The following is a 15,217-nucleotide window of genomic DNA, read 5'->3' as shown; positions in this document are numbered from 1 at the left end:
GACATCAACATCAACACGCGTTCGTTTGCATGATTATTTCCCATAAAATGGTACCAACCTCTGGAATAAATACACAGCAAAGAGTTATAATTATCTATACGTTTTAATAATCAAAAGCCCTAATAAAATAGTGTACAATAATGTTTGGCCCTATAGTCTACAACAATATAATATGAGCCTATACAATCATAAGAACAAATATGGTTACCGACAGAAGTCAAACGAATTAGCCACCGGTAGACCTCTGGACTCTCCATTCCGTCCGTGACCTTGGTGTCACATCATTTCTAGAGAGTGCCGATTCCATGGAATCGACAGTTATTTAATAGTTTCCAGTTTTTGAATATAGTCCAATCAGAGAATAGTTCATTTCTTCAGGGGGTGCTCTTGGCCATCCTCCCAATTTGAAGTATCGTGTTGGACCTCTTCTTCCGGACTCTGCTCCCTATGTGTGGGTGTATGTGACATGTGTTGTGTTTAATTAAATGTGCCAGTCATTATGAGATCATGTTTATGTGTGTATGTGAGCTTTTAGATCAACTAGTGTGTGTGTGTGTGTGTGTGTGTGTGTGTGTGTGTGTGTGTGTGTGTGTGTGTGTGTGTGTGTGTGTGTGTGTGTGAATGTGTGGACCCTGGACGGTCCCTCCATTTGTTTGCACAGTCCGGTCGAGAGGGTGGGCTGACCTGTTGTGGGGACCTGAGAGAGAGAGAGTGTGTGTGTGTGTGTGTGTGTGTGTGGAAGACTGACTTTACATTTAGTGAGGCCTGGTCAATATGTATTAGTTGTCCTATATGAATACATATAATTTTCTCATTATGATTACCTTTTTATTCCCTATATATAAGGTAAATACTTTAATAATAGCTTGATGGTAAATATACCTTGTTAATACTACTTAGAGAGTTATTTATACCCTAAATATTTTGTCCCCCTCAACATATCTTCATAAAAGATATGTATACTAAAAATGTCCCCATCCCTTGTATTAATTTGTTTACACCGGGGTTCTTCCCCTGAACTGAATAAGTGGTGCCTACCAGGAGAAGAGTCCTTATCTCTTGTTATTTGTTAAAGCAGCATTGACTTTTGCCCTTGATTTAGCTTAGCTTTTACCACCAGGCTGTAATACCGAGTAATGGTACTACGTAAAAAGTCTATTTTACCTTAACTTTCAAATAAAGAAATAAAAGTTTAACATGCAATAACCTCATTCTGTTTACATAGGCTACTATAATTTAAAATGGCCTGGGATGAGATACTGTAAAATTGTACGATCTGGGTGGGATCTGAAAACTATTATTTCTTTCTGTTAGTGTTTACTTAAGATTATACACGGCCTTACATTTTAGTGCTACAGACATTGACCACACCCACACCTGTATTATTTTTATTGTTGTCTCTTGCTTACCAAAAGATATATTTTGTTGAGTTTTGAAGTTACTTCAAGTTGGTCCATACCTGGTTAAAAAGCATCATAAATTGCACCAAGAAACTAGCTACGTTACAATTAATTTCTCTTTCCTTATACTTACTTATACCTAGCCTCTAGTGTCATAGTGTTGCTGACCTGAGCTCAAAATGGCTAATCTATTGTTTACTTAGTGCACACACTCGTGCGCCCTTTTATGTGTATTGTGCGGATGTGAAAAGCTGCCACAGATTTCCAATTTTTTCTTAAAAAGGTAAGAGCAATATTTGACGTTCACATCCCAACATCGTATTGGGCCATGGTGCTGGTCTGACCCGATACGCCTTGTAGTCACGTGATGAAAGATGCACTCCTTGTTGCTGAGAAGGATGACAAAATACAATGTTCATCTAGTTGTTGACACATGCCCCCAAAGTTCATGTCCCATCAGCCCCCCAAAGTTCCTCATTGGTGCTGCTTGTCACCATCGGCCCATAGTCACATATGTGCCCCCATTGTTCATTGTCACATCTGCCATAGTCTTTTTTCACTTTTATTGCGCCGTGCGCAAGTTGACTTATTATAGGCTAACTGAAAACTGAGTTGTTGAAGATTCAGCCTTTTTGATGTAAACAATGTGAGCGGGAAATATTCCTCTATAACCGGATAGTTAATTTAGTATTGGCAGTTTTCGTAAATATGTACTTTGAACTTAATGTGTTCCCTCTTGTGGGTCTATTTGTGTTACTAATTTATTGTAAAATCATTGCTGACACAAGGCTAATCTGACCTGTCAGATGTCAAATTCACTTTCTAAGTTCTTCCCTACTGGGTTAATATTGAAACAGTGCATACCTTCTACTCGGGCCTGTGCATGGACACTTGTGGACCTGTGGACACTTTTAAACAAAATTGTTGGTGCATTTTATGTCACAGATTATATTATCACAGATTTACAGTATGGACACACAGTTTTACTTTTCGCTTAAGTCTTTTCTTTGAAGTAGGGATGCAACCCTAGTGTTGCCTATACCTGGTTAATTAGCCTATATATAAACATTTCTATATGAGTGCTTGTAGATCGGCTATTTTTCTTTACACTTATATAATGTACACTTTAATAATAGTATATTTGAGAACGTGAAACAATTCACTTTACATAGGGAGACTAATTTTTGAATACATTTATTTGGGTTAGTATTTTTAATTCTTAAAAAAGTTACTGTAAAGGGTACTGCAATGGGTTAAATGAAAGATCATGTTATTCTTATTAGTCCCTGGATATGAGACATTTATTGTGCTTTTGACACAGACTATATTGATATATTTATGTAAATGGTACAGGGCCATTAGTAACCGATGATTAATTTTCTCTATTTATGTTTCTTTAATGGTATGAGGGATAATTTGATTTCAGATAACTGTTAACTCTGGGATATTTTTACTATTCACTTAATTTATGGGGGTGAAGGTGAAACCTTCATAAGTCATTTTTAGTGTTTTCTATACCTGATACAATATCATTCATTATTGTCCACTTAATTTATTCTAGAGAGCCCTTTTTCAATAGTAAATGGTTGGTTTAGAACCCACAGTTAATTTGTAGTCCCCTGGGCCAGGGATCTTTTTGCCATTACCTTAGTTTAAATACATTTCTAAAGAGAATCGGATTTATTTCAGTCCATCAACTTTTAATTTGTTCAATAGTTAATACCTAGACCCTAACTTTACTATTTTGAGCCTGAAAATACCAACTTTTTACTTTTAAACCAAATTTTAAAGTTTGGAGTACAAGTATCCGTGGTGCCGTATTAACCTCTAAGTATTTCAAAGTACAAATACTCCTACTGCCGAATGCGTAAAAGTTACAGATGCAAGCTGTGTTCCTCTATTGATTATTTTAAACAAATAGTCTCTCTCTCAGTGTCTGGCGCACTAAATTCTATTTGAGTTGCACTAAGAGAAATCAACTCCGGTTTTCCAAAAGATAACAGTTTCAATCATAAGAACAAATATGGTTACCGACAGAAGTCAAACGAATTAGCCACCGGTAGACCTCTGGACTCTCCATTCCGTCCGTGACCTTGGTGTCACATCATTTCTAGAGAGTGCCGATTCCATGGAATCGACAGTTATTTAATAGTTTCCAGTTTTTGAATATAGTCCAATCAGAGAATAGTTCATTTCTTCAGGGGGTGCTCTTGGCCTTCCTCCCAATTTGAAGTGTCGTGTTGGACCTCTTCTTCCGGACTCTGCTCCCTATGTGTGGGTGTATGTGACATGTGTTGTGTTTAATTAAATGAGAGAATCAACTCTTTGAGAAGAGCGGCAGAAAGGCAGAGCAACTGAGACATCATGAGAGCTACTGCAGTCTTCTTGCTGGTGCTGGCTCACCTGGCTCTCTGTCAGGGTAAGTCACTGACCTCAAGTCAACTCTCTACATCTCCTGTCAATATGCATTTTCAATCTTAGATTTTTTTATACGTTATGAAGTACATTATTTGGTTCATATTTTTCATCCAATGGTAATTATCATGATGTTGTATTCGTCCCAGGTCATTGGAGATGCACCCAAGGCCCATTGCTGAACGAGCCCGAGGCATTGGCAGCGCAGGTTGATGCCAGCCTGGGACAAGTGGTTGCTACAGACACAGACGGGCAAGCCTATTCTCTGAGTGGAAAGTGGTATAGAAAGTGGTACTGGAAAGCACTGCCATATGCCAACCTGAAGCATGTCTCAGTGGGAGAAGCAGGGATATGGGGGACTGGTGCTTCAGACCACATCTACAAATATGTGGGTGGCAGCTGGGCAGAAGTTCCAGGTAAACAAAACATTTTCAACTTCAACTCCTTCTCTGTACATCAATCGTAATTAGAAATAATTTCATAAGTCATCACATTTGCAAACAATCCTGGGAGATGTAATTTTGGACTGTTTATTGACACCACTATTGCACTGTAGTAATCTCTTAATTTTTTTTTTATCATTGCCTTTAGGACGCTTGAAACAGATCGATGCTGGAGGCGATGGTTTTGTGGTGGGAGTTAATGCAGCCAACCAGATTTTCTGTCTCCCGAGTGCTTACGCAGTGGGCTTCAATGGTCATGGCGCTGTGGCATGGAAGGGGGTAGGAGGAAGACTGAAGTACTTCAGCTGTGGCCCATATGGATGCTGGGGAGCCAACAGCGCTGACAAAGTCTTCTTCAACCCGGTAAGAGTTTTGGGTTACACTACTAACTATAACTAATTAACTAACTGTACAGGGAGAAATAAAAGCATTCAGGGTAACGCTTATCAAACAATACTATTTAAAAAAACCTTTTTTTAATTCCTTCCAATAAAAGCAACTTTTAAAAAGTGATTTCAAGAGTAAATATATGGAAATTGTCATTTCTATGGCTCTGTTATCCAAAGCACTTTACAATGAAGGTAACGTGATGTTAGGCGGCGGCATATAGCCCATTTCAACAGATACCATTGCAGTGCAGATAGGAAATGAGCATTACGTTCACCCATTCATACAGCAACAGCGGAATCATGTTTTAAGCATCTGCATTTTGTTCAATATTGTTTTCTATAAAAAGCAACACGAAAAACACCAGCATGTCAGCACATAAGACATACAGTAACATAATATCACTAATACTGACAATACTAAAAATAAAACACAAAGTAATCCATTATTCACACAAGATATAATAGTAATCATCATAATATAGTTGCAAATAATATTTCCCTACGTTCAGCCACATTTATAACATCATTATTATATGCACAATGGCATTCTTTGGGCTATGAAGATGAGTACTAAATGTTGATGTTGTGTTTCTCTTTTTTATATATATAGCTCACATCTGCAGCCACCTGCTCTTTCTCTGGCTGGCAGAACATTGCAGGATCACTCAAAATGATTGAGGTGGGGACTGACGGCAGCGCCGTTGGGGTAAACGGTCACGGTCACGTTTATCAAAGGTGAGTCTGAGCCGCAGCTAAATTTACTCTTTTGTGTATTTTATTTTATATTTTTGGCAAGGATGAGGGTCATAGGCCCGGGTATTCAAATTATCGTATAGTCGTAATACAATGAAATAATGTACTGGTATACATTTATATTATATTCAAATTGCTCTTGACTTTATGATGAATATAGTGATTATAGTCATTGTGTGCTTTAAGTAAAGTAATGACAATCCTGGAGGAGAAGGCAGATTTGTGCTGTTCTCGTCTAGATTTAAAAAGACAAATATCTAAAGCATTCAGTCAATGTTGTGTTACAGACTACAGTATACCTCCATGTACCCGATGCCTCATGCCATGGTGTGTGACTCTAATGTTATACATCAATATTGTGTCCTAACAGAACTGGCATTACTAAAGACCTTCCGCAAGGGAGTGGTTGGCACTTCATTCCTTGCTTGGGAACCATGACACAAGTCTCCTATGATCTTGGTACCATTTATGGTGTGTCCACCACTGGAGTCATCATGATGGCTTCAACCCGGTAAGAGTTTTGGGTTACACTACTAACTATAACTAATTAACTAACTGTACAGGGAGAAATAAAAGCATTCAGGGTAACGCTTATCAAACAATACTATTTAAAAAAACCTTTTTTTAATTCCTTCCAATAAAAGCAACTTTTAAAAAGTGATTTCAAGAGTAAATATATGGAAATTGTCATTTCTATGGCTCTGTTATCCAAAGCACTTTACAATGAAGGTAACGTGATGTTAGGCGGCGGCATATAGCCCATTTCAACAGATACCATTGCAGTGCAGATAGGAAATGAGCATTACGTTCACCCATTCATACAGCAACAGCGGAATCATGTTTTAAGCATCTGCATTTTGTTCAATATTGTTTTCTATAAAAAGCAACACGAAAAACACCAGCATGTCAGCACATAAGACATACAGTAACATAATATCACTAATACTGACAATACTAAAAATAAAACACAAAGTAATCCATTATTCACACAAGATATAATAGTAATCATCATAATATAGTTGCAAATAATATTTCCCTACGTTCAGCCACATTTATAACATCATTATTATATGCACAATGGCATTCTTTGGGCTATGAAGATGAGTACTAAATGTTGATGTTGTGTTTCTCTTTTTTATATATATAGCTCACATCTGCAGCCACCTGCTCTTTCTCTGGCTGGCAGAACATTGCAGGATCACTCAAAATGATTGAGGTGGGGACTGACGGCAGCGCCTTTGGGGTAAACCGTCACGGTCACGTTTATCAAAGGTGAGTCTGAGCTGCAGCTAAATTTACTCTTTTGTGTATTTTATTTTATATTTTTGGCAAGGATGAGGGTCATAGGCCCGGGTATTCAAATTATCGTATAGTCGCAATACAATGAAATAATGTACTGGTATACATTTATATTACATTCAAATTGCTCTTGACTTTATGATGAATATAGTGATTATAGTCATTGTGTGCTTTAAGTAAAGTAATGACAATCCTGGAGGAGAAGGCAGATTTGTGCTGTTCTCGTCTAGATTTAAAAAGACAAATATCTAAAGCATTCAGTCAATGTTGTGTTACAGACTACAGTATACCTCCATGTACCCGATGCCTCATGCCATGGTGTGTGACTCTAATGTTTATACATCAATATTGTGTCCTAACAGAACTGGCATTACTAAAGACCTTCCGCAAGGGAGTGGTTGGCACTTCATTCCTTGCTTGGGAACCATGAAACAAGTCTCCTATGATCTTGGTACCATTTATGGTGTGTCCACCACTGGAATCATCATGATGGCCACATGAGGTGTCAGCTGTGCAGCAAACCTACTGTTCTCTTCTACTAACAATCAAATAAAAAAAATGAAGATACATTATCAGATGATCACACATTTTGTAGGGAATGTTTCCTTGCCGTGTAACCGGTCTTTTCTGTAAACGCATTTAATCAAAACTTATGAATCATTCAATAAACTTCTATGCATCATTAAAAAGAAATACACAACTCTGAACTCTTTATTTTTTACTGCCCCTGCCAACCGTTGTCAGGTAATCCTTACAAAAATATTAACTTTTCATTTGGACATTACGATGCTATTGCATTCAGTTCGGCCATATTTGTGTTTTGATACTACAGTTTATCTGCACAAGCATGACACATAATCTGAGATCACAAGCTGCTGTCTCTTCAGATTGATGTGGCCCTTATATATCATGGTATCAAAGCTACCCTTTTTCTCTATTGCCCTACGCACCTGTCACTAGCCTTCTGAGGTGTGCATCAGCCTTTTGCTAAAAACAAATACACAGATAACATCATACCGTCCACAGAATCATATACTGTATAAACTTAGATGGAAGAGCAGGAGGCTGAGGAGGTCTAGGGAGTTTGATAACAGACAGCTGTGGCCAATATGCTGAACATGAAGAGTGAACAGTGTTCTCTATCGTATGGAGACCGTAACTCCACCCAAAAGGAATTTTCCTTTGCATATACTAACTAACTTTGTTTCCTCGTTCTATTGTAATTCTTTCATCATGTTGTTATACTTTGTTTGTTTACTTTGTCTACGGTGAAGCACATTGGTCATTTTCGGTCGTGTAAATGTGCTATATAAATAAAGGTTGATTGATTGATTGATTGATTGATTTTGGACATGTAGTCTTAGTCTAAGTAAATTAATAAATAGAACAATTTCTGAAAAGTTTCAAAAACACCAGATATGATGTGAAGCCTGCGTAGCTAGTTCAGGCAGGCAACTCGTGAGCGAGCCTACTTGATCAGGTGACTAGTCTCATGCACTCTTTACCTGACCAGACTTGGGAACAGGGAAGTACATTTAAGTGGTGATCGCACAATGATGGGTAATTTAACCAAAATGCCATTGTTTGAGTTGTGTGTGTGTGTGTGTGTGTGTGTGTGTGTGTGTGTGTGTGTGTGTGTGTGTGTGTGAGAGAGACATTATTTCACAGATATTTAACAACAGAGTTATTTTGAATGTCATATGTGATGCTTTGAACGGCCATCATACAATCGGGCAAAACAAGAAAAGAACAATTTGTCATTTGGGACCGTGCAGTGCCAGCCAGCTGACCGCCGTTAATGCACACATGTGTGATGTATTATGGGTAATTCAGACGGCTGTGCTTTTCGTCCACAATGTAGGCTACTGCTTCGTCGTATGACTGTGTTGCCCCAGCCTGCAAAAAAAAATAGCAGATCTACAAGCTCAGAAAGTATTGCATCCACAGCACATTGGGAATGTTAAGAAGACACAGGAGATGGTGTTTGACCCCAAGAGTATTGGTGACCACAGGCCTGTGGTCATCCATGACTCGACCATCTCACAGGTCTCCTCATATAAATATTTGGGGTTCTGTATTGACAACTCAATGACTTGGAATACACATGTGGACAGTCTCTGTAGTAAACTACAGCAAAGACTGCACTTCCTCCGACGTCTCAGGGTTCATGGTGTTGACCAAAGATTTATGTTAGTGTTCTATCGAGCAGTCTTGGAAAGCCTGGTCAGGTTTGGCATCACAGTTTGGTTCGGTAACCTCTCAGTGCAACTGAGGTCCAAATTGTTCAGATTGGTGCAGACTGCAGGGAAGATCATAGGGGTAAGACAACTCCCCTCTCTTCAGTCTATTTATGAGCAGGCTACATTAAAACAGGCTCAAAAAATTGTCAGTGATGTTACCCATGTTTTACATGGCGAGTTTGTACTTCTTCCCTCTGGGAGAAGATACAAAGAACCAAAGTGGAAGTAGGCCTACATTAGATTTAAAAAATCGTTTGTATCAGCATCAACTAAGATGCTGAACGAGGCTCTGAAACAGCGGTAACTACGTGAGGCCTGATTATCCACATCACGTGTGCAATTGTGTAATGTTGTGTCTTCCTCTGTAATGTATTTTTGTTGTCATTGATGTTTTATGTGTGGCTGTAGCCACACATAAAACATAAACATAAAGCCACACATGGGGTGAAAGCCCAAGACAAATTTCCCTTGTGGACAATAAAGTTTACCTTGACCTTGACATTAACTATTGTATGAATCAGACTTAAAATAGTTTTGTCCATTCACATGTCCTTGTCTGAGGAGTTGTGAATGAAATGGAAGATAGCAGTGGAAGGCCAGGCAGGTTTCTTTCTTTCTTTCTTTCTTTCTTTCTTAACTAGGCTTTATTTAACTGTTTAATCCATGTCAACGTGTCAGTCTGTCATTCTGTAGAAACATGGTTTTAATCCATGCCAACGTGTCAGTCTGTCATTCTGTAGAAACATGGTTTTAATCCATGTCAACGTGTCAGTCTGTCATTCTGTAGAAACATGGTTTTAATCCATGTCAACGTGTCAGTCTGTCATTCTGTAGAAACATGTTTTTTTATCCATGCCAACGTGTCAGTCTGTCATTCTGTAGAAACATGGTTTTAATCCATGCCAACGTGTCAGTCTGTCATTCTGTAGAAACATGGTTTTAATCCATGTCAACATGTCAGTCTGTCATTCTGTAGAAACATGTTTTTTTATCCATGCCAACGTGTCAGTCTGTCATTCTGTAGAAACATGGTTTTAATCCATGTCAACGTGTCTGTCTGTCATTCTGTAGAAACATGGTTTTAATCCATGCCAACGTGTCTGTCTGTCATTCTGTAGTTGGTCTTCTGTCTTTTCAGCTCCTCTTCATCCTCTCCTTATCTGTTCTTGTCGGTGGCATCCGGCCAATTAAACCCCTCACTGAGCAGAGTGCGGCGAGCATTGAAATGCAGAGCAGGGCCGGCTCGTAAAACTCACCTCCCATCCCTCAATGTTCCTCCAGCAGGAGGAACTGCTTTGTTAGGAGGTGGATGAGGCTGTATTTGTGTGTGTGCGTGCGTGCGTGGATGGGGTGCGTGACTGCGTGTGTATGTGGGAGGGACATTTGCGCGCTAACTGAAGTTTTATGTACGTGTGTGTGTGTGTACTGTAGATGCATGCACAGGGCCATGTTAAGGTACAAGGCATTCTGCTGTGCTATGTGGAGGTTAATTGAAAAATTCTGACCCCACTTTTCACGTTTTGAACTGAAAGGTGGTGCCTAAATTCCTTTGTGTCAGTTAATAGCTTGGCACACACGCACACATGTACACTCACGCACACACGCTGTTGTCATTTGCAAGACCCGAGGCACACTTCATTAACCACAAACAAACTTCAGTCCTCCAGTGTTGATTTGCAGTAAATTAAAACACAATATTCACCACAGCCGTATAGGCATAGAGTTAGAGTATGCATTGAGACACACTTCTGCCTTGTACAATGATATGAAGTACAAATGGTGCTTGATTGATTGACCAAAATGCATTAGCTTGGGGATAAATGGCATGCTTATTCTCAGGATAAAGGAACATTTGGTCTTTCTATAAGATTACCACTAGGGGTCACTCTTGTTGCTTAATATGCCTTATGCTTACAGTATGTGACAGCTTTTCTACAACATCAAAACTTTGAGAATCCAAAGGTTGTGTTGACCAAAACGTTGGACAAAATGAGGTAAATGTACTAGCCTGACACTTATTTTCTTTGTTAATGAGCGTGGCTAGGGTTTCAGGGCTGGCTATAGATAATAGATAATAATCCCTGTAAGGTCTGATGACTGGCACAAGCATATGACCACTCTTGTAGAATTGACTTCTGAATTCATTCTCAATGTTTGTGTCTGTGTTTTTGTTTTTATAATTCAAATGTTTATTCATTTTTCAAAATGGTACAGAATATAGGTTTAGTAGGCTACAGTGCAGTGGCAATATTACAGAACTCATGAATAGCCAGCGCCAGACCAAGAAACAAAAACAAAACTGTGTGTGTGTGTGTGTGTGTGTGTGTGTGTGTGTGTGTGTGTGTGTGTGTACTGTGTGTGTGTGTGTGTGTGTGTGTGTGTGTGTGTGTGTAAGTTGACCCCCTGGAGACATTTGAAAACACGTCAGAAAATAATATTCCCTCTCTAAGCTTCTTCCTCATACTCGATATGCAAAGAGTTTTTAATGAGGTCTTCCAGGTTGTTTTCTTGTGCCTGAACACCTGATATAATGGGCCACCTTGTTCAGTTGCTTTGCATACATTTACTGCAATCAGGCAGTGTCAGTTGATGATGCTCTAGAACACTTCTTATTTTCTCTCCACCTTGAGGATCCATAACTACAAACCACATACTAAAGGCACGTGAAAAGCCTAGACTACATTCATTACATGCAGAGGACAAATTCAGAGCAGACATGCATTTGTCTTTGATTGAACTTGAATGTGAAATGGCCTCTTGTCTGCAGACAAACATACATTTGTCATTGCCAGCTCTACCCAGAAGGTATACACAGTGTAGCTGACTATACTGACTACACAATTCTTTGGCTGCGGTGGGGTAATTGGTGAGGTAATTGTTGTAATTGTCCCATTCACCACCATATGAAAAAGGGTTGAAAACCACTGTCATATACAGTAATCACTGGTGTTACAGGGAGCACAGTGTGATATATTTTTTAAATAAATGAATATTTCAGAGATAATCTATGATGACTCGGTGCACCGCAGAGACTAAATTGCTCACCACAAACACTCAAATTCAGAAAACTATATGCACTCACACTATACCAGGCAGCCTGCAGGCCAGAGCCAATAGTTTGGTCTGCATCGACCCCTAACAGAACATCTATTGTGTGTGTGCGTGTGTGTGCGTGCGTGCGTGCGTGCGTGCTTGCGTGTGTGCGTGCGTGCGTGCGTGTTCTTAGAATATCTCCTTAGAGTAACTCGAGAACTGTCCAACCAATCGACTTCAAACAACTCCAGGTTTCCGGAACCGATAATAGTGATGATGACACCATATAGTGGATTTGATCAACATACAGTATAGGAGGAATCGTACAAATGATGATAAAAGCGTCACATTTACTCTCTAAAGGATATTGCTCAATTTTGAAATTCCAAGATCGTGGCCATTTTTAAACATGTTTTTCGTATTGAAATGTAGGTCTTGACACATCAGGAACAATGAAAGTTGGAAATGCATATACCCCACCCAGTTATTCAATGTTTTATTTGCACCCCGGCCCGGGGTTCAGTGAGAGGGGCCCCACCCCCAAGCGGGGGCATGGTGGCACAGTTGCTAGAAGGTCCTGGGTTCGATTCCCACTCGGAACGCTGTGGGTGCTGGGCTGCTGGCCAATCCTGTCTCTCACCCCCCCCCCCCCCCCCCTGCCTGCATGTCTCAGGACAGGGAGGGATCCTGTTTGAATGTTTGTTTCAGGGGAGGCGTCTTGTGTGTGTAGTGTGTCTCTGTCGGAACACCCAACTTCCCCATGATGGAAACGGATCTAAAGTCGGGTCTCCCTTCCTTCACAACTGACCTGAACAACTATTATTCACAAAATAAGGCCTATAGCGACATGTACATATTATATACCGTATGAAACAGAAGACTCACTGCTTTCAAAAGAAAAAAACCGAATACTGTAATAATAATAAAAATCACCCCCCTGTGAAGTGAGCGGTGCTGCTCACTTCACAGGGGTGTGATTTTTATTATTATTACAGTATTATTTTTTTCTTATGAAAGCAACTTCAACCTGCCATAACTCTGCTGTCTGTTCAAGCAAGCAGAGTTCAGGCAAAAGCAGGTGTTACAATAAGGTCAATATCGCCAGAATGGAAGATGGTAAAATCAAAATTGAAGTGGACAAGTTAGGCTTTCTTTTGATTCTCGCTATAAGAGAACATTTTGCTGTGGGCCCCGAAGAAGTTTTTTCGCTCAATGTTAATCTCTTAGCACAGCCTAACACTAGCCTAGCCAATATGCTAGCAGCAAGTGTGTTAAGATTCAAATTTAAAACATTACAATAAAATTGCTGTGTGAGTTCTGGCGAGACTGTGCCACGTAAACTAAATAATTATACAAAACTTAGGCTATTAATAGACCTGCATGTCTCTGAACTCTGAAGGAGATTTATCTCATGTATGAAGAACAGAAAGAAAAAGGCTTGATTCCACTGTCCCCTATAGCAAAGGCTCTATTTTGGGCTGAGTGCCAATGTCCACAGTGATAAATGTGTAAAGTGTATCCTTCTCAATCTTGTTGATGGTGTATCTGAGGGAGTTGATCCCATCTTCTTCCATGGTTGATGCGGTTCTCTCAAGTATGTCAACTCTGTGCGGATTAAGTTCATTATGCACGTCTCTTTCATGCTTGATCATTTTGAACCTCCCAGTCACCATGTCAGGCCGAGTGATGCTCATGGATTTTATGGCAATTCTTTGGTAGATGTCATCATCCTCACCGCCCCAGCCCCAGTAGCGGTTTGAGAAGCCATTAATGGTCGAGTACTGTTCTTTGGACAATGACACAACCCCACCAAATATGGCTGAGTACGGCAACATGAAACCAAATTTGTCAACAGCCACAGACAGGTGTCTGGGCTTACTAAAGCAACCATAGATGTTACGGTCATTAATAGGGATAAGATCCACATCAGAGAATACAAAGCAGGTATAATTGTACTCCTTCAATGCCTCAGCAAACCCTACATTCATCAAACTGGCCTTATTGAACATCCCCTCGCCGTCCTGGTTAATGATGTACACTCCATAGTCCAACTGTTGGCGCTGCAGAATGGGATGGAGGTAGTAAAGCCAGTGTATCAGGTGTTGATGACGATTGCGGAATGGAATGATGATTTCCACCTAAAAGAAGATAACAATGATCTGTTGTACAGGAAAATGTCATGAGTTGTACAGGAAAATGTCATGAGTTGTACAGGAAAATGTTGGATCAAGTTATAGGATTTATTTTATTACACCTATGCTTTTGTGATGTTTCAGGCTCTCGCCCTTCCTCAGACACTAATGGTAAATGGCACATTTATATAGCGCCTTTATTCAAGGCGCTTTATATAGATTGTGCATTTAATTCACACATACATTCATACACCGATGACAGAGGAAACCATGTAAGACACCAACCTGCACATCGGAAGCAATTAGGGGTTCAGTGCTCAAGGACACTTGACCCGTTTGTGACCTCACTGCCAAATTCATAATATTCTGTGATGGATCGTGACAGAACTGCGGGAATGTTTACTGTTATTACTGCTATTGAAACATAAACTTATATATTCAGCTTTTCATTCTTGTTAATAATACTTGCATTTCACAGGGTGAAAAGGTGACAATAAGTGACAATAGCAGATTTACAAGCCCACAAGCTCATAGATTGGCTATTTCTGGCAAAGAGATATTTTGTGTTAACAAAAACAAAACAAAAATCAAAGAGACAAATATATATGGATTTACTTTTCATACAAATGTAGTCTTTTACGACTTCAAGAGCATTATAGACATCGCTACAGGCTTACTGTTATTTTCATGGCCTGTTTTTAGTTAAAATCTCATTTTAACTCATTTACTCACCTTGTGATGTGAAATACAGTCTGGTGGCTTATAACGTCCACCCTCAAGTAGAGTAGAGCCTAAATCTGTCCTCACAGACTCCATGGTCCTGTTCCAATTGAAGTCCACGTGAAGTGGACCCACCAGGTGAGGAGAGGTCTCAGGACAGGATGACCGTTTTGTTTGTACTTCCGTTGTTTTTCCTTTGAGCGTTTGTTCAGTTAGCGCATTTACTGCCATCGTCTGTTGAATGTGTCTGGAACCATAATGCAACCATAACTCATTAATCAATAACTGAAACAATAGTATGATTATTAGTAATACTAGTTTTCTCAGCATTTTTCCTGTTGCTCTTTCCTGAGTTGTGGCGTTGAGGAGAAGAAATACTGATTCACTGATGTG

The 15,217-nt window shown here is 39.6% G+C and overlaps 1 protein-coding gene across 1 annotated transcript; it reads right to left on the bottom strand.

Moving 5' to 3' along the window:
- Positions 1-13,426: 13,426 nt before the first annotated feature.
- Positions 13,427-15,000, bottom strand: LOC308310687 (beta-1,4-galactosyltransferase 1-like; the record flags this gene model as incomplete). Its single annotated transcript, XM_080757067.1, has 2 exons — positions 14,837-15,000; positions 13,427-14,110 (listed from the first exon to the last, which is right to left on the bottom strand). Exons 1-2 carry the CDS (start codon positions 14,918-14,920, stop codon positions 13,427-13,429), a joined length of 768 nt encoding a protein of 255 aa, XP_080613193.1. The 5' UTR covers positions 14,921-15,000.
- Between the last annotated feature and the right edge of the window lie 217 nt (positions 15,001-15,217).

This window comes from Protomyctophum bolini (assembly GCF_963924005.1).
Source record: "Protomyctophum bolini genome assembly, chromosome: 23".
NCBI lineage: Eukaryota > Metazoa > Chordata > Actinopteri > Myctophiformes > Myctophidae > Protomyctophum > Protomyctophum bolini.
Note: the sequence above shows the minus strand (reverse complement) of the source record. Positions and strands in the feature narration are given on the sequence as shown.